This window comes from Strix uralensis, chromosome 19 (genome assembly GCF_047716275.1).
Source record: "Strix uralensis isolate ZFMK-TIS-50842 chromosome 19, bStrUra1, whole genome shotgun sequence".
Lineage (NCBI taxonomy): Eukaryota > Metazoa > Chordata > Aves > Strigiformes > Strigidae > Strix > Strix uralensis.
The window spans coordinates 13892320-13918917 of NC_133990.1; the positions used below are offsets into that span (position 1 = coordinate 13892320).

The following is a 26598-nucleotide window of genomic DNA, read 5'->3' on the forward strand; positions in this document are numbered from 1 at the left end:
CCTGGAAAAAATACCCAACTTCACAACTTATACTGCTGTTTTCTTTGAATTTTTATCTTTGCAGGACTTGCTCTGCCTTATGACATCCTTTGTGTTTCAAAAGAATTGAGTTTATAGAGCCATGCAGTGAAGCGCTGACTCAGCAAAATGCTTAGGCCCTTGCCTAATTTTAAGTCTATGAATAGCTCTGCTGGTGTTATCAAGGTGTTTTAGGGATTTATGGCTAAAGACTTTGCAGAAAAAACATCCTAAAACTTTAGTCAGCTCAACTAGATATTTACAGAAAATGCTGAAAACACACCAATATTTTATAGGAACAAAGCAGGAAAAAATACGCGTGTTGACAATCCTAACAGTGCTCAGGGAATCTCCAAAAGACAGGAGTTGAGATGAAGTCTGATGTGAAGGTTTTAAGGGACTGTTCAGGAGCCAATGCTGATGGTCCACTCAAGAGCCAAAGCATATAAGATACTGCCAATCAGTCTCTTGCCAATGAATTGCAAAAAATTAAAATAGTGTAGCTTTAGAGCCTACCACACTGGAAAAATGTTTGCATACATGTTTCTTTTACGTTGAGTGACTTACTTTAAAAAAATTTTCACTACTGCTAGAGAGACTTGATTTTGTTCCTAGAGTCAAATTATTCCCTTCCTTCCTGAACCCCTTTCTTTCTTCCCACAGTCCCTCAAGGGAAGAAATTGTTAGACTTCACAATGGCATCTCCTACTGGCAAATCTCAGAAGCGATGTAGACTGGTGCAGCGAGGAGCTGCTTGACTTGCAAGAACGGGCAAAGCCCACAGCTCAGGTGGTTTTGCAAGATCTCTGCTCCCATTTTGAAATGTCAACAAAGTGGCCCAGACTTCCAAATGTGCCCAGTATATGGGAGTTCACATTATTCTAAGTGGGAGCTAATGAATTCCTTGCCTTTGGAAATCACCCCTTTTATCTGATTCCTGTCCAAAGAAGTCTTTATTTCGTAATAATAGCAGAAAATGGGCAACCAGCTCTTTCAGGGACACATTTAAAAAGGTATTACCATTTGCACTTTCATTCCTTGTTGTAATTCATGTTCACTCTTCATGTAATAGTGTTTAGTGGTTAAAATTATATAGTAGGCATGAAGATTTCCAGATTTGCCGTTCTGTCATTACATAGTAGGACGTTGTGCAGATTGGTCTTTGCAGGACTTCTCCCCCCACCCAGACATAGTTGTTAGCAGCTTCACCCAAGTAATGAAGTTGAACGGATGGCAAAAGGCTAGGAGGTCAGTGGAAAGAAAGCGTTAGAGAGATGTAAAATATTGCTTAAGGTGTTTTAATTTCTGTTCCTGAGGAGCAATAAAGCATAATTTTTCTGTACAGTCATAATAGTAATTGTGATGTTACCTACAAGAATGGAAGAATAATTTGTGCTATTAAACACCGTAACTATTTTCAGTATAAAATAATAGAGAGATTTTCTTTTCTATTGCAGTAATGTTGGTCCCTGCATATAGGTTGTGGAAAAATTTGTTTGCAAAAACAAAGCGATGGTTTTAACAAAAACCACAGAAATTTTGCCTTTCATATTGAATCAGTAGCATAATGAGTAGTGGAGCAATAGTTCAACATCAAAGGAGACTTCTTGGATATATAGTGTGTTGCAACAACAGCGAAAAAGTTCCCACCAGAAAGGAATTTTGCCATATGTGAACAGCAAACATATGTATTAGGTTAAAACCATAAGATTTCCTTTGCTTTACACCAAAAACAAGAGAGAACTTAAGTACAGAGGTTTTGAAACAGTCGCGCACTGGAATGCAGCACGGAGAGCGAGCAATGTCTGAGGTTCAGAGCAGTGTCAGTGAACAAAAGCCCATGAAAAGCCAAAAAGCATTGAGGATGCACCAAGAATTTGGCTCAAACATCACTATTTCACTTTTTAAAAATACACTTGTTTTGCTCTGACTCGTGGCATTACATAATTGATCTTCATAGATATATTTTCCCAATTTATTTATAGTAGTAATAAACCCAGACAAATTAGCTTATCTCCATAAAGTATTTTAGCGAAAATAATGTTTACTTTAAAAATTCTAATATTAAATTTGATGGGGTGCTTGGCCTGCTTTCTTTGAATAAGAGTTGCATTTGACTCTCTAGATCGTGAGACCACCTAGTATAAAGGAGAAGTTTTTGCCCAGACAGCGCATTCTTACGGCTTCATGGACAGATAAAGGTACTCAAGGTTGAGTGTTTCTATGACAAAATTTTAAAGCATCTCCATATATATTTTTGGAACAAAATTTGCTTTCATTTTTGTTAGCGTTCACATGGATTTTCTTTGGAGTTCCAGAGTAGTTTTCTTCTCATGAACCAGGAGAGAAAACACATCAATGGATGTAATTTGAATTTAGAAGGCACTTAAAGAGGGGCCTGTATTCAGAGTTATTGTTGGCACATGTTTTGAGGATGTAAAGTGGAAGCATTCTTCTGTGGGCATTAGTAAGGAGATAATTAAATCTACAGTAGGTAATTATGGTAGCTTTTATTACTGCATCTTTCATTAACTAATTATATTAATTTGGTAACGTTTGAAAAATTCTTTGAAGATGAAAAGTGCTAACTATTACTACCTTTAGTTCTAGTATTACTCTGCGCTGGTCGTAAATACTGAGGGCTTTTCTTGATCCAGATGCACATCCATGTGTGCGGAGTTGCTGGTACAGCCAATAAGAATTACATATGTATGTCAAAAAAAGACTCTGCCATTATCTGGTGTGCTCTGATCATGATGAGCAGTGACTTTGCTGCTGCCACGTTTTGTTTCAAAGTGAAAATACGTTGGGGTTTTAACATTTTCTAGAAGATTTTCCTTTCCTTGTAAGTGTCACTTATTTATTCAACCCTCAGTACCAGAGAGATAAATCATCGTGATCCCAGACTTACCACTGATGTGATGAGAGCAGAAATCAAGCCCTGTCTGCTCTCAGGAACACACCAAAATAGGAAAGTATTTCATGTTGAAGAAGCAAAACATTACAATTTGTAAATACAGTATCTTAACAGCAGTAATCAATACCAAGTAATTAAAAATAATAATGATTTTTGTTCGTGCAGTTCTTCCAGAACTGAATTATTTTCAGGGAATCCAACTCTTCTTTTTTAAAATATCCTGTGGTTAAAGGATAATCAAATCAGTTTTCATATATTAAAGACTAAATCCATCATATATTCCCATTTCATACTTATTCTTGTGATTCTTAGAACTCTTTCTCTTACCAGCTTTTAGTTGATTTAGATTAAGCCCTGTAACTAATGCCAAAAAATTATTCCTGCCTTGAAAAGGGATTTTGTAATGCTGGCATCGTACCTTTTTGTCTCTCTGTGGCTCCTTGTCAAAACTATATGCTTTACAAGTTGTTGATTTTTTTTAAAAAAAAGCCCTCTTTTGCAGCTTCAGTCTGGCACCCAGAAGTCAGGCTGAATTCCTCTGGTCTCGTGCATCATCCCAGCATCTCTGCGAGCCACGCGGGCCAAACTCGGCACTAACTCCACGTGTGCTACTCTGCTGTCTCCAAAGTGCTCTGAGAGCACAGTTGGGTTTGAAATAAATTTCATGAAACATTTTTCTGTTGATAATCAAGCCACAACAGAATAATAGAAAAAAAAAAAAAAAAAAAAAAGTACCTACCTAGAAATGGAGTTCAGATGTTCCTTTCTCCTTTCGTATCAGCCAGTACCCAAACGTGACATGTGTCACAGTGACAGTGATGGGCTCGTCCTCCAGCTCCACTTGAGATCCCAAAATCTGGCCGTAATATTTCAGTGGCGTATTCTCAGAGCCACTATTTTTCTCTTCCATCCTTCTGGTGTCTCTCAATGTTGTATGTGACCAGAACATTTACAATATGATTTTATTTTAGGATCCTTTCCATTTTTATAAAGAAATCAAATGAATGTTCCTTTTATACAGCTGTAATTCACCCACATTGTTGCAGTAGAGCTTATTATCTCATTTACATTTTTAAGTGCTTTTCAAAGTGTAGGATATCTGGGCTGGAAAGCAAAACATTTAATTTCTTTGTTCTCAGGCCAACACAAAGCACTTCCAAGGTCAGGTATGGTGTAGACTTTCAACAGCAAACATGTTTACATGGCATTTGAAAGCTGGTTTAACTGAAAAAAAAATACTGTCTTTATAACAGTGATGTAAGTCAACTTAGCAAAGCTGAAGGACAGGGATTAATTCTGTACCTGGAAAAATTTAACTAAATAAGTTAGGCTTTGTTTTCCATTCAGGGAAAAAAAAGCCTCTGACACTTAAAAATTGGCCTGTTTTTTTATTTTTTTATCCTTTTTCTTCATCTCAGCAGTTATTAAACGTAAGCTGTTACTCTTTGGGCAAAATACGACACTTTGAAGCTGTAGAATAAAAACTGCATTTCTAAACAAAACAAAACCCATTGTTTAATTTTACAAAAGAGATGTTCTGTGGTGGACCAGGGGTAAGTCGTCCGCTGTTTTTAAGAATATTCTATGTGACAAAAGCTTCTCTGTCAGGCAGAAAAAGATTTGAGGGTACTGGGTAGCTTCAGAAACAGCTATCAGCATTCAGGCTCTGGCCACTGCATATGAAGCTTTTTGACAATAGAGAGAATTTTCAGTGTGATCTTCAAAAGGGTGCATTATTCATTACATCCATCACGATTCCTCCTAGAAAATTAAAGTCATGGGCAACAAACTTGCTTACTTTTAATTACTATTTTCAGAGCTAATCATATGCAGGAATCTACAGCAACCATGAGATTTTGATGTTACTTTTTTGGCATGGCTTTGATCAAACACTGATATTTTGGTTTTACTTTTTTGTCCTTGTGATGGTAGGAAAGCTGAAATACCCAAATGAACATTAATTACTCATGGAACATTCTTTATACACAAAACTGGATTCTACAAAGTGACCGATATGAGAGCTGGTGTGCAACACAGCCATAGTCCCAAAATGGTCCAGTTAGAGGTATTCATGATGGATCAGAGGAGTTGGGTTTTCTTCTGCCATCCCAATCCAAAACGTACCAACAGCCAGTTATGAGATGATTGGAAAAGTCTGTAAACTCATACAGTATGTTGTGATTTGGACAATTGGTGAATGGATAATTATAAGACTCGATCATTTGCTAGACTTATATGCTATAGTAAAAATACCTTATTTCTAAATTGTACTTATTTAAGACGTTGTCTGCTCTCATAATGAAACAAAATATGTGCACTTCATGCTGGCAAACACGATCTAGAGTAGCAGGACCTAACAAAAACTGTGTTATCTGAACTTCCCAAATTAAATTACTTTAAGATGCATTGCAAGCATCCTCAGATTTAAAGGAACCTCTCATTTTATACTCTGCAAAATATGTTTGTCTGTTGTAAATAAGTAAAAATGGAGAAATTAAGGAAGGAAACAGCACTGCACCAATTCTCTTCTTTGCCACCAGGTGGTTGCTGTCTTTACCAGGAACAATTTGAGATCCTGTTTTGTATTCAGTACTTGCAGATTTGTGTGATGGAGTGGGACATAAATCTGTTCTCTGAGACAAACATACACATATATATACATGTGCATTCGTATGTAGACATGCTATCTCTTGACCACCTTCAAAGTCCTGTGAAAGAGTGAAACTTGCTCTTGAGCACAAAGAGAGAGTCCGAGTTGGATGACTGATGTGTAGCGGCGTTCCCTCCCTCCTTATTTTTTACCATGCCAAACTATTTGGACTGTATAAGCTGATCACGTGGAAGTAGCAGGAGAACACGGGTCATACTTTGTAGTTCATCCAAAACTTGCTGTGTGAATGTTGCTGAGAGTCATCCTGGACTGGTTATGTCTGGACCTTGGAGTTATGACAGGACTTCTGTCAAATTAATTGTGTCTTTGGTGATCATTCTGGAACACGGAACAGCCCTGCTCCTTATTACCTCTCTACGTTGCATGACTGGATCATTTTAGTTTTTAAATCAAAGTATGCTTGTTTATGTTTTACCTTACGAAATCAGGTGTACAAAAAGAAAACAAAAAGCCTACAATTCACACATATATTTCATTATATTAATGCAAATTCCTGGTACTGCAAGACTTGTTGAGTATTGAAGACTGGTTATATAGTCAAAGCCTGGATTTCAACATTTCTCAGAAGTGGTGATAGCATAAAAGTCCCTGGGCAGATTTGAAGTTCATGCTTGGGTCTGGTTAAATTTTTTGGCATCAGAACGTGTAATAGTCTTATAGCTATAAGACTTTAAAGTTAATGCCTGGCATCACTTCAAAACAATGTGCAAGATCTATCATAAGTAGTCCTCTTATCTTATCTCAATAGCAATTTTATCCTGTAAATGATTTGAGAGTACAGTATTTCAGTGCTGTGGAAAAGAGCAAGGGGGTTTTTTTCTGTTAAATCTTTGCACTGTGGGTACTTTTAATGATCCTGGTTTATGTACAGGTATTCTACTTGGAGGAAGCAAATGTTAACCGTAGCACACATTCTGCAAAGCGCACTAAGAGTCCCCGGACTCGTTGGTCTCTCCTTTCCAGGGCGCTCTGCAGAAGGTCTCTGTGCAGCTCAGCTTTTTAGAAAAAGGAGGCACCTTCAGTGCCATTTATAGTGTGTGTCCAGCGCGAGTCCCTTCCCAGGTCCAGGCCTGACTCTGCGCCACGCTTTTCGGCTGATGGGTAGCAATGCCCTGATTTCCTGGCATACAAAAGATAACTCAAAATATTCCCGTTCTGCTGCCACAGCCGCCTCTGTGTTGATGTCAATCTAACATCCACATTGTGCACTTTGCTTCAAGTCAGCACTTGCAGTTAACAATGCCTTTATTCAAGCTGACAACATAACTAAGCTTTTAGTAAATGTGTAAGTAAATGTTAAGTGTGTATTCAAACATTCAACAATGACTAGGAAACTTTAAAAAAAAATCTTTGAAACTTTGTATTGTTTGTTTGGTGTGTATCTGTTAGAAATAACATAGACTATCAGTTCCTTGGGGCATGACTGTTCTTTTGTTAAGCATATAACAAAAAGATCAAGGCTCTGAGGGACTGCCGTAGTAAAAATAAATATATAAGAAGAACAATAATGACAAAATAAATTTGTCAATGCATTTTATGAGCTTGGTTCAGAAGTGATTATTTCTGAACTAAATAAAGACTGGATAGTTGTGGTAAAGTGACATGATCATAATATTCCTTTTATTTATCGCCATTTATACTTCATTTGTAGATCACATGCTAGACTTTACTACAGGGCGGGAGGGGAGCCCCTCATCTCGGCGAGCATCCCGTTTCAATAATATGGAATACATTTTCACTGCGAATTCCAGACATGTTTTTCCAGAGAGAGGATTATTCTTCTGGCTTAAAGGAAAAGTTATTGGTACGCTGCAAAAGCGTTCCTAGGAAGCACAGGTTGTACAAATAAAATGGTAACAAAAAGCTGAGCCATTTGCAATTGCAAGTGCAGTTGTTGCAATTGCAACATTTCCGTTTCCGTTTCAATCTTTGAGGATATTTTTTGCATTTTTAGTATGAATACTTGTAGCCTGTAATAAGATAGAAGTACTAAGATTTAACTACTCCTGTTCAATCAGTGGTCCTACCTGTGCAGAATATCTTCACTCGTTAAGGGTGGCCAAACTGGGCCAGTCACGTCTTCATAGCTATCATGTGCGGCTGGAAACAACGACAGCTGAAGAGCTGTACTGATACCGCGCTGTTTTCTTAATCAGCTCGTTAAAAGACATTACCTACAAGTTTTCCTGCCACCCCGTGTTTCTGATGTGTGTTTTGCCCCCGTTGGTATTGTTTCAGGCCTTACAAGATGAAGTGGAAAGTTACTGCGTTCAGGCGCGGGCTGCAGAGAAGAAGCTGCAACGCCAGGAGCTGGAGACCCACGAGCAGGTACCGGCTCCTGTCCCCCCCGTCCTCTTCCCTTGGGCAAAGAGGTTTGGTGTTTACAAAGAATATCTTGCTTCAAAGCAAAAGCACATATTTTCCTGCAAAATTTTCAGCTAGCTTTCTTTTCTGGTTTTTTGGTAATAAAAGAGAATTAAACTGTCTGAACCCTACAGGCAAATACTTATCTCATGCTTTCTATTTCAAGTTGGTATTTCAAGTATTCTAGCTGTTAAACAATGCATTTATTTTGAGCTGACTGTACTGTTTTAGTAGAGGTTTCTGAGGCTATTCTAACCTGTTGTTTAATGGCTTGTATGAAGAGAATTATAATTGGACAATAACTGAGCTAAAAATAATCTTTATTCCTAATCTTATGCATTCATTGTCCTAGCGTGTTGTCTGTAAACAGTTCCATATGATTAATAGGGCTAAAATTATTCTGGATGCTTTCAGTGAAATCGGAGATTTAGTGTGCTTCAAGCAAAATAGTGTAGGTAGTTTACAGACTAGTATTGAAATGGGAAGTCAATACATTCAAACCAGATTAATTTGAAGTATTCATGAAAGTATACAGGTGGTGGATATCTGAATCACATACAAGTTTACAGATTTCTAATACAAATCAGTTTTTAAAGCATTTGAGAACTTTATTTGGTGCTGAGTAAACAGTATCCATAATATATATCCTGTATAAAGCATTTCTGAATCTATACCTGCAGGAATAATAAGTTGAGGTGGTTGTAGAAGAGTAATAAACATTAATTTCAAATATTTTTTTTTCCCCTACTTGCATCCGACTTGCACATGGGAACCCCGTTCACCCTTGGTGTTTACGTTCATGTATTTTCCTCTCAGGAGAGCTGGTGATGAGCTGTTCTGCTCTCTTCCCCCTCTGCCTCCCAAATCCAGATGTTGGGCCAGGTTCACCCTTAGCTGCAATGCCTGCAGCATCGGAGGGATTTGGTGTGATGAGTGAGTTGGCCTACAAGCATTGCATTTTGGCTTCAAAGAGTGTCCTGGAAAAGAAGAAGGAAAATTAGCTCTTTGGTGCATCGTTGTCCCTCCCAGGGAACAGCACTGGCCTGCACGCTATGAGAGTCCTCTTCCAAATTTCTTATTTTTTAAAATTTTTTTCTTTAATCTTTGCCACTGCCATTTTGCTTTTTTTCTGACCTGTTTTGAGAGAGGATCCAGAAGAAGAAACAAAACGTGACTTGTGAAATATAGAGGTAGAAGGCCATACATGCAGATTCACAGGATGGTCCCCCATTTCTGCCTTCAAGGTTTTCTCTTACATGAGCACCCAGTCCAAACCAACCTACAGGACTATCCTGTCCACACTGAACTGGTGAAGGACAAGCCTAGCTGGTAATGTCCTTTCCCCAGTATAAATGGAATGGAAACGTTATTTAAATTACATTGTACCATCCAGCTTAGAGTTTTTCCAGCGAGGTGGTAATATCTTAGCAGACTTACGGTAATGCTCATATCTGAGTTCATCCACGGTCTTGTCTCTGCCATCCATCCATTGGGACTTTCTGAAGAAGCTGGAGCCATTGAGGATGTTTTTTGTTTAGGTGGCTTTGGTCTATTTTACAGACAGTTCTTAGTGTGTCTTCTCTGTGACTGGTTAATCCATTAGTTGGATTTATCTCTCCAGAAGAAAGGTGCAAAAATGACAGCTCTGACATATTTCCAGTTGTTACGTCTTGGCCAGGCTACCTGTAAACATGTTCATCAAGTAGTAACGATTGGCTAACGATTCATCAGCCAGTCAGGGAGTTGAAATACTTAAGGAGGTAACTTAGAACTTGCTTTCTGCTTTTACCAAATATTGTCTGAATCGGAATTGCATAAAACATCAAGATTTGTGCTGGCGCTGTTACAAAGGCCACTTTTCTGAGCTTTTCCATGTCTATAAATAAGGAGGAGAGAGGGTTAAACAGCTTCTGTTTTTCATTAAAAGGAAAAGTCTTGTGTTTTGATTCTGTAACAACAACAAACAAATGAATGAGACATGACAAAACATTTTGTTGTGCTTTTAATTAAAAATAAAAAGCTGTTTCTCGTTATGGCTTGTTGGGTGGTATCTCAGTGCTCCATGTTTGTCTTTTTTTCAGTGCAATGTCCTTATAACTCTTCAGTCTTTAAGAGTGACTGACAGATCCATGAAGCTTAACTCTTTGTTACAATAACCCTCTGGTGATGGCACAGAGTTAACCTTTCTTTATTATAATTACCCAGAGAGACAGAGACAAACTATCCTATAAATAAGGGGAGGAAATACATTAGAAGGACTCTGATGGCAAGCCCCGAGCTGTCTAGAGGCGAGCGTGGCGCTGCAGTTGAAGATGAGCTGTTGTTTTTATGGAGCTTTTTCATTCCAGTACTTCATGTTCTAGTATGAACTTGTGTTTACTCCTGTTTATTTCTTCAATCCTCTTTACAGTGTGAGTGGATGCCATCACATTATATCTGTGTTGTTTCATCAGTGGTGCAGTATGGCAACATTATCTGAATGATGAGTTCCAATCCATATGAATTTGTCAGAAGCGCTTGGGAACTTCCCCCACTTCGGCTACGCTAAATAATTGTATCTTTTCCGTAAAGGTTGTCCTGTCTCAGCTAAGCACGGTTTTCTAGGACAGTGGCCCATGTGTTCAGTAATGCTACGCTTCTAGATTGGAATCTCAGAACTGTATCATCTTTCTTCATGTCAAAATGCTGGATGTTTTCTTCAAAAATGAGATGTCCACCTTCTTGAGACATACGTAATTGTATTCATGGAAAGTGGCAAACTAACAATAAATAAAGTGTAACTCACACTTAATATATAGTTTTGTATAGAGAGATTTTTTGTTATATAGTCCCAAGGCAGTTAAAGCAGTCTGGGAAGGTTCCTAGGAAATTTGGGTGTGCCCAAACCTTTTCCTTGCAGAGCAATGCTGAAGTTTCTTATATCTCAGTGCTGTGTAACTCTGGCAACTGGCTTCTAATCCCATTTAGGTCATGTTCCCATTTAGGTTACGTTCCTGTATCTTATACTCTTGTAGTGTATCACTTGGTTGTCTCTGATACGTGCCTAGATCTAATGTAAGACAAGATTTCTGGAAGAAAGATCTTTCATTCTACTAAAAATGTTTCTCTTTCGAGTCATATGGCTCTGTGCAGTTGTCAGTCATAGTTAAAAAATCTAAACTGTTCATACAGCAGACTTTACATCCTGTGAATGTGTAATTAAAAATGACGCACATCACTGAGAGCTTAAGTATGTGCCTTAATGAATCTGGGAATTTAGGCATGTGCAACAAATTTTGCTGAATTGGAGCCTGTATAAAAATTAATGGTAGTAATCTTCTTGCTTTATTACCAAGATTTCTTTAAAATACCTCATTTAATATCAAATTCCTTTTTGTAAGGGTAATCACCCCAACTCAGTATACTAAAAAGCTCCAAGAATCTCTCTTTTGAGAATTACACACAAGATTTTTTTTAGAAAAAAAAATCCCTATTCTTCTCATTCCTGGTTCTAATGTTTTTAACTATAGGGGTAGATTGAGTATGATGCAGAACTTCTAATTGGGGATAACAGAGGGGAAAAAAGTTCATCATGTCTGCAAACAACTGAAGTAGCAACACTTTAGATACTCAAACCACAGGAATACTCCTCCAAGCAGTCAAGTCACAAATAGAGTCTTAAAGGAGAGAGATTCTCTGAAGACAGAAAATCAATTATGTCCAATTCGTGAATATTACTGAGGAAATGAAGAATACCAATGTAGATTCCCAGCCCTTTAATTACTTTTTTCTCAAATAGATTATAAAAAAGGGAGAAAGGAGTTATCTGAATGAGGATGTTGTAGAAGTATTTGGAATAAAATGGAACAGCTTAGTTTAAGTGGATTTCACTCATGTTCAAATGAAAACAGGAGTGATAATTGTAAAAGAGCTACGATTCAAAAGCATTCAGCGAGTTTTCATTTTTAATGTTTGTTATTCTGACTTGCTCGATTTTTTTATGACTGCTGGATATTTACCACATTCAGCCTAACTTACTGTTTCCATGCCAACTAAATATATTTGTTCTCAGATGAATGCTGTGATGCATCATTCTGAAATTTTAGTTGCTGTGTAGCACAGAGAACTTCTAACATTTGCCACACCTTCTCCTTGATGGGAACAGTGCCACTGCCTGCAGATTTGTGGAGCTGTGAGTAAAGAATCAGTAAGGCAATGATGAGCAATGTATGCCTATGTCCAGGATATGGTCCCAAATAGTTCTTAATACAACGATGACTGGAAGTCTTGAGTAATGCTAATACCCGTTTAGTTTAGGGCTTTAGGTCCGTATTTCTTTTCAGACTCATTTTTAACGGAGTTTTGAATGCAATCAGATACATTAACAGGAAATCTTTGCCCTAACTTCCATTATGCTGCCCTGCTCTATATGCTCTGGAAAAATCACGTGGAAGCAGTGGAGTTTCCTCCATCTGGAGGTGGGTGAACCACTGCAGGAAGGTTGCTCCAAACCCAGACTCTCTCCTGTTAGAGAGCTTTTATCTCAGGCGCCCCCCAATAATTGCAAAAGCCAGGCAGTGCTTCTGGGGCCCCTGCCTTGAATTTCCAGACCTTCTCAAAGCGTTGTCTTCCGCAGGACGTGTTAGAGTCATCTAAAATCAGGCTAGAAAGCTCTAGTATAGGTATTTTAAAATAAAACTTTGCTTTGTGGCCAGCTGCAGGTGAGGAGGATTGAGGCAGCCTTTGTTTTGCAGAGCCCACGAGCACTTTGGAAACTGAGACACAAACAGTCAGCGTGCACTGGAGGTGGTGATGGAATCCTGCCATTTGCTCTGGTTGCTTCAACCCACGTTGCTGAAACGCTTCCAAAGTTTTCCCCCCAGAGACCCATTTCTGGTCCCACAGAAATGGGAAGCTTAGTCTAGATTTGAATGATCTTAACCACAGAAGTGATTCACAGAGAGCAGCCCCTGCTCTGTCACCGCCTGCGGACTGGGCGATTAACCCCTCGGGCAGGCAGCGCTGGCACCGGGGCTCAGCACCACCAGTGCGACGGGCAAGAGAGTGAGAATCTGAAAGAAGTTTCCACTGTGACTTTCAAGAACAGCGACACCAAATATTGTCACATTAAAATAGTTTCTGTACGTGACCAGCACGGACCAGAGAGGATGTATTTGAAAGGCGCTTGTTTTTCTGCAGTTCTGCGTGGCTGAGGAGGGTCCTTCTGTCCATCCATTGCTCTGCCAACATGCCGAGCACTGGTGTCAGGAGGATACTGTGTACTTCAGCTGTTTTCCTCCCATAAAGCATTTTATATAAGTATATATATTGTGAAAAATGTAGGAGACAAACAGCCAGAGGGCCGTAGCTCCCCACAGGCTGGCACCTGAAAATCTGCTGGTTCAGTGTCTGCAGACAGCACAACAGAAAGAAAATTTCGTTTTCTAACTACTTAGGGTGAACAAATTTCAAGTTTAAAAAATTTTTATTGAAAAGATGTTGGAGAGCCCTATGCAAGCAGTGAAGAATCTGATGTGAGTGGGGGCACGCAGGTCAGGCTGTTTGGCGTACACAGACAAAAATACCCATTTCTTAGTATGTTTTTCTCTTTTCAGACTTCCCAGTAGAGGCTGATGGGGAAGAATCAGGCTGATTCTGGTTATATCTCTGTAAGGGACCTGTCATGGATATAGGTGACCCTATAGGTGTATGGCAGAGTTGATAAAATGACTACTGACATTTGGAGCCCAATTCTACCACTTTTACATTGGTTAGTGTCTACCCTACATGCAATTCCATTGATATATTCATTAATCACTTTGATACAAAAGCGCCCCACAATTTTTAATTAACATTGAGATTGTTAGACTAAATGATAACTTTGCATTTGACATATTTTATATTTTGTATAGCATTTTCTTTAACAGCCTACTATGAAGGGAATGCAGAATTAAATCAAATATAGTAAATTATACTGTATAGCATGAAGTTTCAGATTAGCAGAAGGAGATAGAAGCTGAGATTCAAGCACAGAAAAACAGATTTGCAGGTGGGATTTGAAAGGAGCTGGAAATCAATGGAGTTGAAAGTTCCCGGGAGCTCCATATGGCAGGAACTGCGGGAGAGAAGGCTCTCACCAACTGTGCAACTGTCAAAGGGAAAAGAGGTAGATGATGATGAGGTGGAAGTCAATGATCAAATGCTAGCTTTGGTAGTCAGACATAACTGGAAAATACACAAATATATACCTACTTCATAGAACGGAATGAATTATTGGAACGCAGTGGCCAGCTGGAGAAAGACAGTAAAACAGAAACTACAGAACAAATACTTAAAAGGAAGAAGAGAATTTTTACAAAAAAATAATAGAAGCATATGCCAGCATGCAGGAATTAGAGAGTATTTTAAAATGTCAGTTTTCTAGCTCTTTGTCTTAAATAGTAGTGAATGAGAAAGAGATCTTTCTTCTAAAACAGCAGTACATCATTTTAGAGCGTCTGTGGCTAGCTTGCATATTATCAATTAAGGGAATTTTGTTCTTTTAGAAGTGTTTAAAGTAGGACTACAAGGGACAATGATGCTGGTATTTAATGCAGGGAATTAATAAAAAAGGAAGAAATGGGAATGCATGGAGGAGCCAGTCAAATGACAGAAAAGAAGAGCAGAGACACCTTATCTCTGGTGCAGGCTCTCAGCGATGTGTACTCAATTAGTGAACTGTCCTATTAGTTTTTTCTAGGTGATGAAGTGCCTGGATGGAGCTAAAAAGGGCTGAAAAAGACCAGCTTTATGCTGATCTTTAACATCATTTCACTTCTAAAGTATTACTGCGTTCAGCTCTGGGACCCCCAACATAAGCAGGACATGGACCTATTGGAGTGAGTCCAGAGGAGGCCATGAAGATGCTCAGGGGGCTGGAGCACCCCCTGTGAGGACAGGCTGAGAGAGTTGGGGGGTTCAGCTGGAGAAGAGAAGGCTGCGGGGAGACCTTAGAGCGACCTCCCAGGGCTTAAAGGGGCTACAGGAAAGGTGGGGAGGGACTCTTGATCAGGGGGGTAGGGATAGGACAAGGGGTAACGGTTTTAAACTGAAAGAGGGGAGATTTAGATCAGATCTAAGGAAGAAATTCTTCCCTGTGAGGGTGGTGAGGCCCTGGCACAGGCTGCCCAGAGAAGCTGTGGCTGCCCCCTCCCTGGCAGGGTTCAAGGCCAGGTTGGATGGGGCTTTGGGCAACCTGGGCTAGTGGAAGGTGTCCCTGCCCGTGGCAGGGTGTTGGCACTAGATGATCTTTCAGGTCCCTTCCAACCCAAACCATTCTTCAATTCTGTGATTTTGTTTGCAATTTAATCAGCACAAAATGCCATCGATCAAGGTCCATCCGGGAAGCACAGCAGTGGCTGTCTCCTGACTACCCACCCTCACCCATGCCCAAAGCTGAGCCCACTCTTGCCAACCGTGGTGCTTTGTAAACCTGGCGGCTTGTCTTCCAGTTGAGATGCTGATTTGATTTTTGTTGTTGAAAGAGGGGAAATGTAGATAATAATCAGAAGCTACTTTTACTATCACCAAAGATTTGCTTGTTCACACAGTCAGTGTGAAAATATTGAGCCTAATCCTGCCTGCTGCTGAGCTTTGTCAGCTCTTGCTGTCGTTAGCGAGCACTCAGCACCTCCGTGTATCAGACACTGAAACCTTGACTTGCTGAACCACCCCAGGATGGAAAGGATTATACGGAAGGTAACACATGCCGGAATGTAAAACTGAAATACATAAATACATTCCAGTGGTGGTGTCAAAGATGCTTAGAACTTTATTTCAGACTTAATTATCTTGATAACGCATTAGGAGCCAGAAATGAACACCATGTGTTCCCAGCTCTGGCCTAGCAGCGCTGGTTACTGGCTGGGCTGGTTTAGGTTTTGTTCCTCCAGATCAGGGGTGTGAGCCCTGTCCCCGGGTCCCCTTCGCCCCGCGGAGGGAAGGGCCCTCGTGGTGCAGTAACGACCTGTCCAGCTGATGACAGGACAGAACTGACGAGGGCTGAAGGAAATAGTGTTTGGGGACAAAGATGGCATCTGTGATGAGTCATTTGGAAGGAGGGGAAAAGAAGTCAGGGATCCTCCAGATCCCAGCTGGAACAATAGTGGAGCCCTGGAGAGGGGGAGGTTGAGAGAACAGCGCGAATTTTCTAGCCACAACATTCCTGGTTGTTCCATGGTGTTGACAGTGAAAGCTTTTATTCCTCTCCAACTCGCGTAATCCCAAGAATGCTGTTCTTGCCATATGCAGCCCACTGGTGTTTTTTTTTTAAAAAAAGCTTTGCCTGCCTTCCCTTCCTTTGCAGCTATGAATTATATAGACTCAGATTGCTTAACTACGAACAGAGGATTTTCCAGGTGGGAGATCTTGGTTAAGAAAAGAAAGATATCGAAATACAAGCCACTGAAGTAATAAGACCTCTTGGATGCAGGTTGGGAAAAAAAAAACGACTTAGAGCAGAAAGCTCAGTGTGCAGCGAGCAGCTCGGCATAACTGGAGGTCCCTGCGGGTTAGTAAAACAACAAGGCAAAAATGTTTTGGACGCTCAGATGGTTTACTAGCTAAAGACAGAAAAACAAAGAGGACGGCTATGCCACCAATTTATGTTTTATTGAAACTGTCAGAACAGAGGAGGTTCTCCCGCAGTATTTTCTCAGTGGAGAACAACATGGTGTACACTTGACAAAATAACTTGCTCAGCTGATCTTGCTCGGTTACTGTTTTCAACTGAGCCAAATTCATGCAATTTATAGCATTCATTACTTTTCTTAAGAACTTGAGAACATTTGTATCAAATTGCATTCTATTTCTCTAAATCTGGAAGAACCATATTTCAACGTGCGTCGCACAGTAAGAATAGAAATTCCCACTGCCTGAAATAAGAGAGAATGTGGACCAAAAAGCGGCGGATATTCGTGTTTGGTTATATAGTGAAAAGAGAAATGTTCAGACCTTGTTATTCATTGAAAAAATGGATACATCATTTGATTCTTCATTAGGAAAAATTGTTTCAGAAAATTTCAAGCTCCAATTAAATATCTGCTTACAACAGAAAGCTGAGGGATCTGAAATTTAAGGAAATTGCACATTTTGGTAGATTTGGTTCCTCAGTTGTAGACATTGCCCAGCATCCCCCGGGCCAGCTGATGGAGGAAGGGGCCCATACAGACTCGTAGCGGTTTTGTGGGGGTAGAGCTATGCTCACTTAGAGCTTAGGAGTGCTGAGAAGCAAAGGAGGAGTCACTGCAATTAGGGAGAACACAAGCAGTGATTAATCATTCCTTTGACATTCTTTGGGTTGTTTGATTGTTGTTTTTTTTTTTAATTGGGATGGCATTGTAGTAATGTGTCCTTCATTTGCCCTTTTAAAAGCGCTTTCAGAAAATTACTTCAGCAATCCTCACACCACCTGAATGAAGCTGACCTATGCAATATTATTATTATCCTCATTTAGAAGGATGAGACTTTAGTCCGAGATTAAATGATATGCCTCAGGCTGAAGGAGTTATTTTTACTGTTTTGGTACCCTAACCTGTGTTCAGATTTATTGCAGCAGATCTTTCACGTCTTCTTTCAGAGATGTGTATCGCAGATCAGATGCATAACCTTTTTAAAGAGATTTCTCTTTTAAACAGCATTGTGACATACCATTGCTTAAATAATGCAGGAAAGGATTTGAGAGAGACAGGAAATTACTTTTCTCATCTTACTCCCCCTGAAATGCAGAGAAAGTTTGATAATAATTAAATGATCCTAATTATGCCTTTTGGTCACTATCCTAGTATTTCCTGGCACATGTGGAATTATTATCCTTCACAAATATTATAAATGGGCAGAAATTAAGATAATAAAAACCCCACACCACCTTAGTTAAGTGAACTGCCTTTTGATTCTTATCTGACATAAACAAAATGTTATGTTCATGCCCTTCAAGACAAGATTTTTTTTTTTTTTTCCAGAGGAACTTGAACAACTCTTCTGTGATCCCTTCCTTTGCTTTGGCAATGTATACTTCAGCTTCTTTTGCATTTTCCTTATGCTCCTCTGGTTCAAATAAAGTAATTTACAGTTGAGAGATCTGGAGAAGATTGCATTTGTTTGGGTTTTTTTAACTTTTTTTTTAATGAGATGGGGATTTTGAACTAGGCCCAGTGTGTTCTGGACAATAAACTCAGCATCACAGACCTCTCAGAAGTAAGAAGGGGAGAGCTGGCTCTTGGGAACCCGGATAAGATACGGTGTGGTTGTGGCTGTATAGCTGTTCTTAGCACATGGACTAAAATGCAGCTGGTCATCTTGAAGATACTGTATTTCTCCTGAATGTGCTTGAGCTGTTTATTTCAAAAAGGAAGGAGAGTGACTGCAGTGCAGCTGCGTGCCAATGGGACTTGTTCCTGGTTGGTCCTGTGCTTCCCCCTACTTCTGACCCAGCCCCACAAACATCCCTCTGAAGTTTTTAGAAATAGTGAGTAGCTGCAAAACTGAATTGTGCCACCTGAAGACTCCTTGAAGCAGTAAAATTGAAACTCATCTTACACTGCTAAAAAGCATTGGGCCAGGCCTGACCACTTGGTTTGGAAAGCTCAGGTTTGGCTATTTCTCTTCTGGGTGTCAAAACCAACCTTTATCTCTTTTGAGAATGGTCAGTGCCCAACTATGACAAGATCTCATTGTAGTCAGTGAAATTATAACTTTCTTACTTTTTGCATCTCTCTGTATAATTGTGTGAATATTTGTCTTTTTTTTCTAATTTATCGTGTGACTAAGCATACATGAGCTATGTGTGGCAACTTCAGCTTTCAGTTGTTTCTACTGACACCAAAGATGATTGATGGTAAAACTTTAAACCTCATATGTTAGCCACCAACCTGAATAAACAAAGACCAGTGTGGCAGCTTAATATTAAAAGCTATAAAACCTTCCTGGGGGTTCATGGATTAAATCAACTCACCAAAATGAATTTTCAAAAAAAAAACTTTCTCAGGACTGAAGGAAAACGAACACAACAGTAAATGAAATAGAGCTATCCTCATCCAGCAGACTAAAGCCCTCCTGAGGGCTGAAGAATTGCAATTTTAAACATCTCTCAAGAGTGCAAGAGGAGACACAGTATTTGTGGATCCTAGGGAGGCAGATTGAGGCTATAAAAGAACAAAAAAGCCTTTAAGGCACACCAAAAAAAACCCCAACCCTGCAGACATAGATTTCATTGGTCAAAAATAAGTGTTAAAAAATAAAAACCTTCCCCCATTAAAATTAGTATACATTAGCCCACTGTATGTTATTTTTCAGTTATAAGAAGTGATTGAGATTTTTGCCATGCACTATTTTAATCTCTTGGGTCAATAAACCTTGATAGTAACTTCAGCCAAAAATATCAGCATGTTGTTTATCATAATATGACAGGAAACAGCTGGGATCTTATTTTCATCTTATTGTGATGCAATTATTAGTGAGCACAGTCGAAAGTAAAATATTTTGTCTTAGCAAACAGACAAATTGCAGTTGTATCCCAAAGAGCAGTTTTCACTGAAAAAAAAAGTGTGTGTCTTCACTATGGAATAGAGTAAGAAATCAGCCCCAAGCAATGCTTCAGCTACCAGGGCTTGTTTCTCATTTTCCTTCTCCATTTTCAGCCGACCCAGTAATATATACCCATACTTTAGAGCACGGTACGTGTTTCTTACGACTTCCCACGAAACACCTTTGTCAAAAGGGAACAATCCCCTTGCTGCTTTGCAGAGTTAATAGCAAACGTTAACAGCTTTGTGAAAACATGTATTTAGAGAACACTTGCAGATTAATTTATTAAAACCAGTGACCCGGTTGAAGGAAGACCCTTGCGCAATTAGAATGTTATTATTTCACTCACGGAGCTATATTAAAATTTTTGTTGCATCTACTTACGAAAAGAAACTTTTTTTGACTTTCCTCTAGGAAAAATTTAAATAAGGGGCTCTTGCTGCATGCCTGGCACCTGAGGACGCTGGTGAGAGTCCTCGATGCTCTGTCGGCATGGCCAGGTCATGGTGTAGCGAGTTGTACCAGAGTCCAGCTCAGCTCCTGACATCTGCATCGCCTGTAAATGCTGAGCTTGAGTGCAAGGAGGTTCTGTGCTGGTTGGGTCACCCCCACATATTGGCAAGGTGATCCAGATCCTCTTACTCGTGAAATAGATCTTTTTTATTCAGAATTTAGGAAAGAAAAGCATTTGGCTGTTCTAGCTGCCTGTTTCTGCTCCCATCTCACCAAGAACAAATGTCACATGTTGAATTAACTGAAATATATGTTTCTGCTCTATCAAGGTCCCCACCCAAATGAGCTGTTGGCTCAGAAAATATTTATCCTGGCAAAGCACCTATGCATAACTTTGTAAGCCTTTATAGAAATAGTAGCATGAATTTATTGGAGTAACTTTCAAAAACATAAATTTTGATCCCTGGCTTATACACAAACAGAGTTCAAACAAGGTTCCTGTCTCACCGGGTTTTTTTTCTTTAGATTTGCATAGTGGCATCACTTGCAGTTCACAAGGAAAGCCTCTAATTGACTATTTGCATAGAGATTTGGAGATTTCTCCTGCATGTTGGAATGACTCATAGACAGAATTTTCCTAAAGTTTCATCAGATTGTTGTATTCCTTTTGTATTGGTAATTGTATTATGCATAATGCATATTTTGGCATGACCTGCTTTTGCCGTAAGATGGTAATTGGCACATCTTGCCATGAACTTTGTGTTTGGTTCTCACGTGTGGAAGCGTGTGCGCTCCTTGCAAGCTGGGAGCTGGAAGTTGTAACTCGTGGCTTCTTCAGATGTAAGACTGAGGTTTTGATTTGTGGTTGCAATGGTAGATTTAAGCAATTTGATAACTAAAACAAAATTAGCACAAGATGGTGTTGGTGTGTAAATCACTGGAAAATAGATTCAATTTGAAAGTTTAAAGATATTTTATAAGTTAATCTGATATTGAGTCCCTTTTATCCTTTATTTACATATTCAGCTGCTAATCCAGGAAAACACCTAAGTACTTGCTTAATTTGAATTAAGTGGTTAATCCTATTGGAAGTTAAGTACAGATGTGAGGCCCTGATTCAGCCAAGCAATAAAGTGTGGGAGCAGTCCTGGTCGACTCTGGACAGAGCTGAGGCAGACTCTCCATACTTCTCCTGGGTCAAGATTCAGCAAATACAGCTACACTGGAGAGATATGAAGCACAATCCTTCCAGCTGATCTGTCTTCCTATTACACTACTTTGTAACTACTGTTTACTCAGCATCTGTTGAATAAGGTTATGGAGTAAAATGTCCTGCTTTAGGTTTAATTGTTTTGGTGTGAACATCTGATCTTGTAACATGTCTAAGGTGCTCAAACTATTTGTTGAAAGTCCCACAGCCTCAATGAAGCTGAGAAAGACACAAAGTGCAATGCAAAACAGTTGCATGATGAATAAAAAAAAATCCTTAGAAGCGCGTAGAAGTTGAGAAATTTTGTAAAAAAATCTCAGGAACAGTAATTCACCTTGTAATAACTAAGGGAGTAAAGGGCAAATATCATTCTACTGACCTGGTTCAGATCCCACCAGAGACAAAAAGAAAACTTCTGACTATCACTTTGCAAAGTGTATGTCTGTATAAATGCTCTGTTGAGATAGATTGAGGAATGGTTATTGCTTCTTCAGACCATGTCCCAACAAATGCCTCCTTACCGTTTCCTTTTCATTATTTTTTTTCCTCCTCTCCATATATTCTTTATTCTTATGTTTTCCTTTCTTCCCCTTTTTTTCACCTCTTTTGCTCTTACAGGTTTTTGCTGATCTTTCTTCGCTCTCCTTCCCTTTCCCTTGATAACACAATTCTGCATTTACTTGAACTCTAAATTGGGCAAAAGAAGCAAAAAAGTTACTCTCCAGCTTCCAAGAGTAGCCATCTATATATAAATTTCTTTTTGTTCTGTTACAGATGACCCATATACGACAAGAATATGAAACCACACTCAAAGGTCTGATGCCAGCATCTTTGAGACAGGAACTTGAAGACACCATTTCGTCTTTAAAATCTCAGGTAAATTCTTATTATTCATCTTCAGCTTTTTGGACTGGATAAAAAACATCTCTTCCAGACAAGAAATTATGACTATCTAAAATTTGGCCCAAAATACTGAATAACTCTCAAAACCAAATCATGGCAGCACTCATATGCTTCTCACTCAGTCATCTTTCATGAGGCTTTTCTCCTCCAGTTTCCTCACCTTGAGAGCTATCATATTGTATCGTTTGATCCCAGATTTTGCTTCAGTTGTCAGTTGAAAGTAGAAATTGTGCTGTATTCAGTATTAGGGTTTCTTTCTCAGCCTTTCAAATATAGCACACAATTATCTCTCATCTTCCTTACCCTGTTTCTCCTGAAGGAATTGTTTAAAGGTTGCATGTAAAGGGTGCAGAAGAGAATTAGAAATAATTTTGGTTTCTTTCCAGCCTATATAATAAAGCAAATGGGATATTTCTTTTAAGATATTTGTCCAAATGATCTTGGTGTTATTTCTACATTTTCCTATATAAAGAGGCTCTAACAGATTCCTGTAACACTTTGTCTTTAATGTTGCAAAACACTAGCTCATCCAGTATGATGCAGAATCAATATTATTTCTGTGAAATAGACTATTAAATTGGCTAATAGAAATATCAAAATGTTATTGTAAATCGGGAACTACGAATGAGTTGGCTGTGTTTCTTGTACACGGTTCCTGCAGAAGTTATTTGATGCTTTCCTATTCAGTATATTAGGAGCTGGAAGAAAACAAAATGTCATCATTGCCTGAACTCACGTGAGAAAGGATAAATAGCAATAAAGAGGGGTGATCATAGAAGTGGAATAATGGTAATCCAAAGCAAACACTGCCAGTGTTGGCATATGGCCCAAGGCAGGACTGTGCATTTAAACATGTTGGGAAGGACTGGGATCTGTCCTGGGCTGAAGGAAAGAAATGAGAGAAAGAGAGGGCAGTGCTGGTGACTCAGAGCTGCCCGTGGGCTCTGGGAAGAGCAAAAGCCCTGAGGACACAGCATGCAAGTTTAGGCTCGATACCAGCACATGCCTTACACCAATTTTCAGGACCGTTTTTCAAGCCATTATAGATCTACGAACTCTCCATTTCTCTTTCTTATAGAATCACAGAATGGTTTGAGTTGGAAGGGACCTTAAAGATCATCTAGTTCCAACTAGATTATGCAATCTCTGTGGAGATGGTTGGTAATTTAATGTATTTGAGTTTTTCTCCCCTTTTCTTTTGCTCTTTACAATGCATAAAGGTTTTTCTGTAGCATTTTTTGCTATTCATGAGACATTTGCCCTGGCAAAGTGAGCCTCTGATAGAAGTAGGAAATTTTTGTAGGGGAAACTTTCATATTCCTGTGTGCCAGTAGTGACACAGCTTCAGCACTGTGGTTGTAAACACTCTGCTTACATCTCAAGGGATACCTAAGGGCAGTGATGCTCCTCCTCATTTAATAGTTGTGGGAAATAAAGAGTTAAGGATCTGCTGGGGAAATCTATTTCCAGTTGATAGTATAAAGTTATTTTTAAAATGTCATTGACTATTAGCACTATCTGGTAGGAAGCGTTACTCTGGAGCTAATATAAGAATACCACACCTTTTAATGAGTTAAAAAAAAAAGGTAGAATCTGATATCCACCTGCAGGGCTTCTGTAAGCAGCAGCAGCTTTTCAAAAGAGTAAAAGTAACTATACACATTAAAACCTGGGTGCTATCCCAGAAATACATAGCTGCTGGCTGTATTTCCAGCGGTACGCTGTCGTCGCAGACCACTCAGTGAGCAGGGCTCTTTCTGAAGCACAGGTGTCCCGGTCTTTGAAAATTGTTGAAATTCCTGTTCGAAACCATCAGACAAGAAGGGCAGTGGAATCTCTGCGCCTGTCAGGATTATTTATTGTTGGAGGAGGATGAAGAGGATAGGCTGAGTAAAAGCACCAAGCATTGATAAAAATAAACAGTAAAAAAAGAAAATACTTGAGGCTTGGGCAAAGTTTTCTAAAAATGTTGCTAAATATAAAGTGCACTGCCCAATTGTCTGCTCTTGGTGAGTCATTCAAAAGTGGCCACGGTATATTAATAAACATTAATTTTCATACACTTGAAGAACAGGTGAGTACCATCATCACAGGAGCAAAGGCCTAGGGATCAGAGCACAGGCATCATATGGGAGTTGAGAGTAGAACTGGAGCTCCCAAACCCTTGCATAACCCCTGCGGTACCACCAGCTGAGTTTAAAAACTGTTTTGACTCTGTTCCTAAAGGAGTAGATCCTGTGCAGCTGGAGCAGGGCCCGGGAAGCCATGCTAACAGTCTTCTATCAAGTATTAATTCTAGTTAAAGTGTTACTGCATTTTATTTAGGCAGGATGGACCAGAAAAACACCTTTTATGAAATGAGTGTAGATTTATTAATTAGAATTTTGTACACCGTTTTCATGTGGGTTGTATTTTACAGGTAAATATTCTGCAGAAGAGAGTCTCTGTCCTCCAGGAAGAGCTGAACGCCTACCACGCCAGAAGGTATGTGATTATCTTTGATCAATTTGTACCATTTCACACCTGTGGATCCCAGTTATTGAAGTTTTACGGCTTAATTAAAACACTCAAATATGGTTGCAATTTTAAAAGATCCTTATTTTCAGTAAACAAGCGTCTGAGAATTTTCCCAGTGCTTAGTCAGTACTATTAGAGCAAGATTAGAGAACTTGCAGGTGCATTACAAGTCTGGGCTTTGCCTCGACGTTCATGATGAGACAGTGGCTCGGTGCACAGCTGCAGCTCTGCGGTGATGCCACCTCCTTTTAAGATAGAAAACAATGATGCAATGCGTAATATTACAGATCACATCTTCAAAGTACCGGATCTTCATGAGCCTGAGCTTTTTTTTCAGACGTTTACACCCTCCAATATAAATTATGGCAAGTGCTGCAGCCATAAAAAGCCTTGCTGTGCCTTTAGAATAAGTGATTCACATGGAGAGGTGAGTAAAAGGAAACTTCCTAGGAAAGCCACTCCATCTTTTTTATAGTTATAAACTTGGATTTGGATGATACTTGCATATCTCACATGAGCGTTTCTGCAAATAACTATGTGTGCTTGTAAAATAGTGTAAAAATTTGTAAGATATTTAAACATTTATAAAAATGCTAGCAGTGTGAAAGTTGTCTGAAAATATTAATCCTAAAATATTCTTTAATTAGCTAAAGCTAATTGGAAACTGAAAATGTCATAGATCCTTGATGGTATGTCCAGCGTAGGTAACTTTGTTAGATAAAGCTGTAACGTAGTCTCTGGACTCTCTCCAACAGCAGCAGTAGCACTACCAAGGGATGGTTTTTGTCTCACACTTATTCTGAATTAGTGTCTTCACAGTTAGGAGAAGAGCTGTTTAAGAAGATGAATAACCACGTACCATTAGATCAGGCCAGGCCACCAGTGACCAAAACACTGTGGGTGGACAGAGCCCCAGCCGAGTCCTGAGGGAGAGGAAGGGCAGGGGCAGGGCCAGCTCTGCCCAGGGCAGCTCCTCTCCCAGTGGGGCACTTGGAGAAGCTTTTGTGCTGCTTCTGTTCAGGGAAATTTTCTTCCTGACCAGTTTTCCAAGACTACATTCACACTAAATTTTGTGTTAGCATTTACCTGACCCTCATTCACCAAAACGCTGCTTTTTGCTGCTTTAACGCCGGCGCGTGCCCGTGGCTGCAGAGGCGATGTCGCTCCTCGGTGGCACGTTCCCCTGCCTGCCCCCAAACACCCAACCCAGGCCTGCTGCCAACTTCACCCAACCCTGGTTCCAGCCTGTTGTGTTTTTAGAGTAAAAACAATAAGATGGAATTAACGAGAATCTCTTCATTTTCAGGTAGCTGCTGGAGCTGTTGGATTTCTTCGATTGCCAAATGGACTGCTTTGAATAGGTTTGAAGATTTGGCTCTTGTAAATTACAATGCAAAGATCGTTGGCGGTTTTGTTAGCACATAAAATGTACTGAAGTTCATGAAAACACAGCCATTACTTGTGCCAGTGTGTTTTTAGTTGTATCTTCCTTCCATTATTCTTTTATCATTATCTTATTACAGACTTATGCTTTCAATATACTGTATGTTTGACTCCATGCTGAGCTTGCTTACCGAGTGAGTAGAGTTTCCTCTACTAATATTTTTGTTATTACTTCCCAGTACCATTCTTTTCACTTTTATACATGAAGAAAATCCCATTTTCTATTATTATTGTCCAAGATATTTTAACATATTTTGACATTGTTTTGTGTCCATGTGTTTACATAATATTAAAATATTATTATTTTGTACTATTTTGTTTTGACATTATTGTCCTGCCTGGGCATCTCACTCACCTAAGTAGCCACAGGACCTACGAGAGTTTTGTATGGCTTTGTTAACTGGAAAAATATTTTCGTGCTGTGTTTCAAGGAAAAATCTTGGAGCGAGAATGAAAACACCACGATGATAAATGCAGCCACCTTTGCCAGTTGATATCTATCGTTGGGGTTGCGTATGCCGGTCACAGGAAAGCCCTTCGTCCTCTACTGATAACACAGTT

General features: G+C 39.5%; 1 protein-coding gene across 9 annotated transcripts in view; it reads left to right on the plus strand.

Moving 5' to 3' along the window:
• CEP112 (centrosomal protein 112) overlaps positions 1 to 26347 on the plus strand; it is a 177605-nt gene extending 151258 nt beyond the window's left edge. For all 9 annotated transcript variants that reach the window (XM_074888872.1, XM_074888876.1, XM_074888871.1 and 6 more), the window contains 4 exons: positions 7845 to 7934; positions 21949 to 22050; positions 24497 to 24561; positions 25901 to 26347. In XM_074888872.1, the coding sequence (XP_074744973.1) occupies positions 7845 to 7934; positions 21949 to 22050; positions 24497 to 24561; positions 25901 to 25904 (261 nt within the window). In that variant the 3' untranslated portion in view covers positions 25905 to 26347. The remainder of the gene's footprint in view (positions 1 to 7844; positions 7935 to 21948; positions 22051 to 24496; positions 24562 to 25900) is intronic.
• The last annotated feature ends 251 nt before the right edge of the window (positions 26348 to 26598 follow it).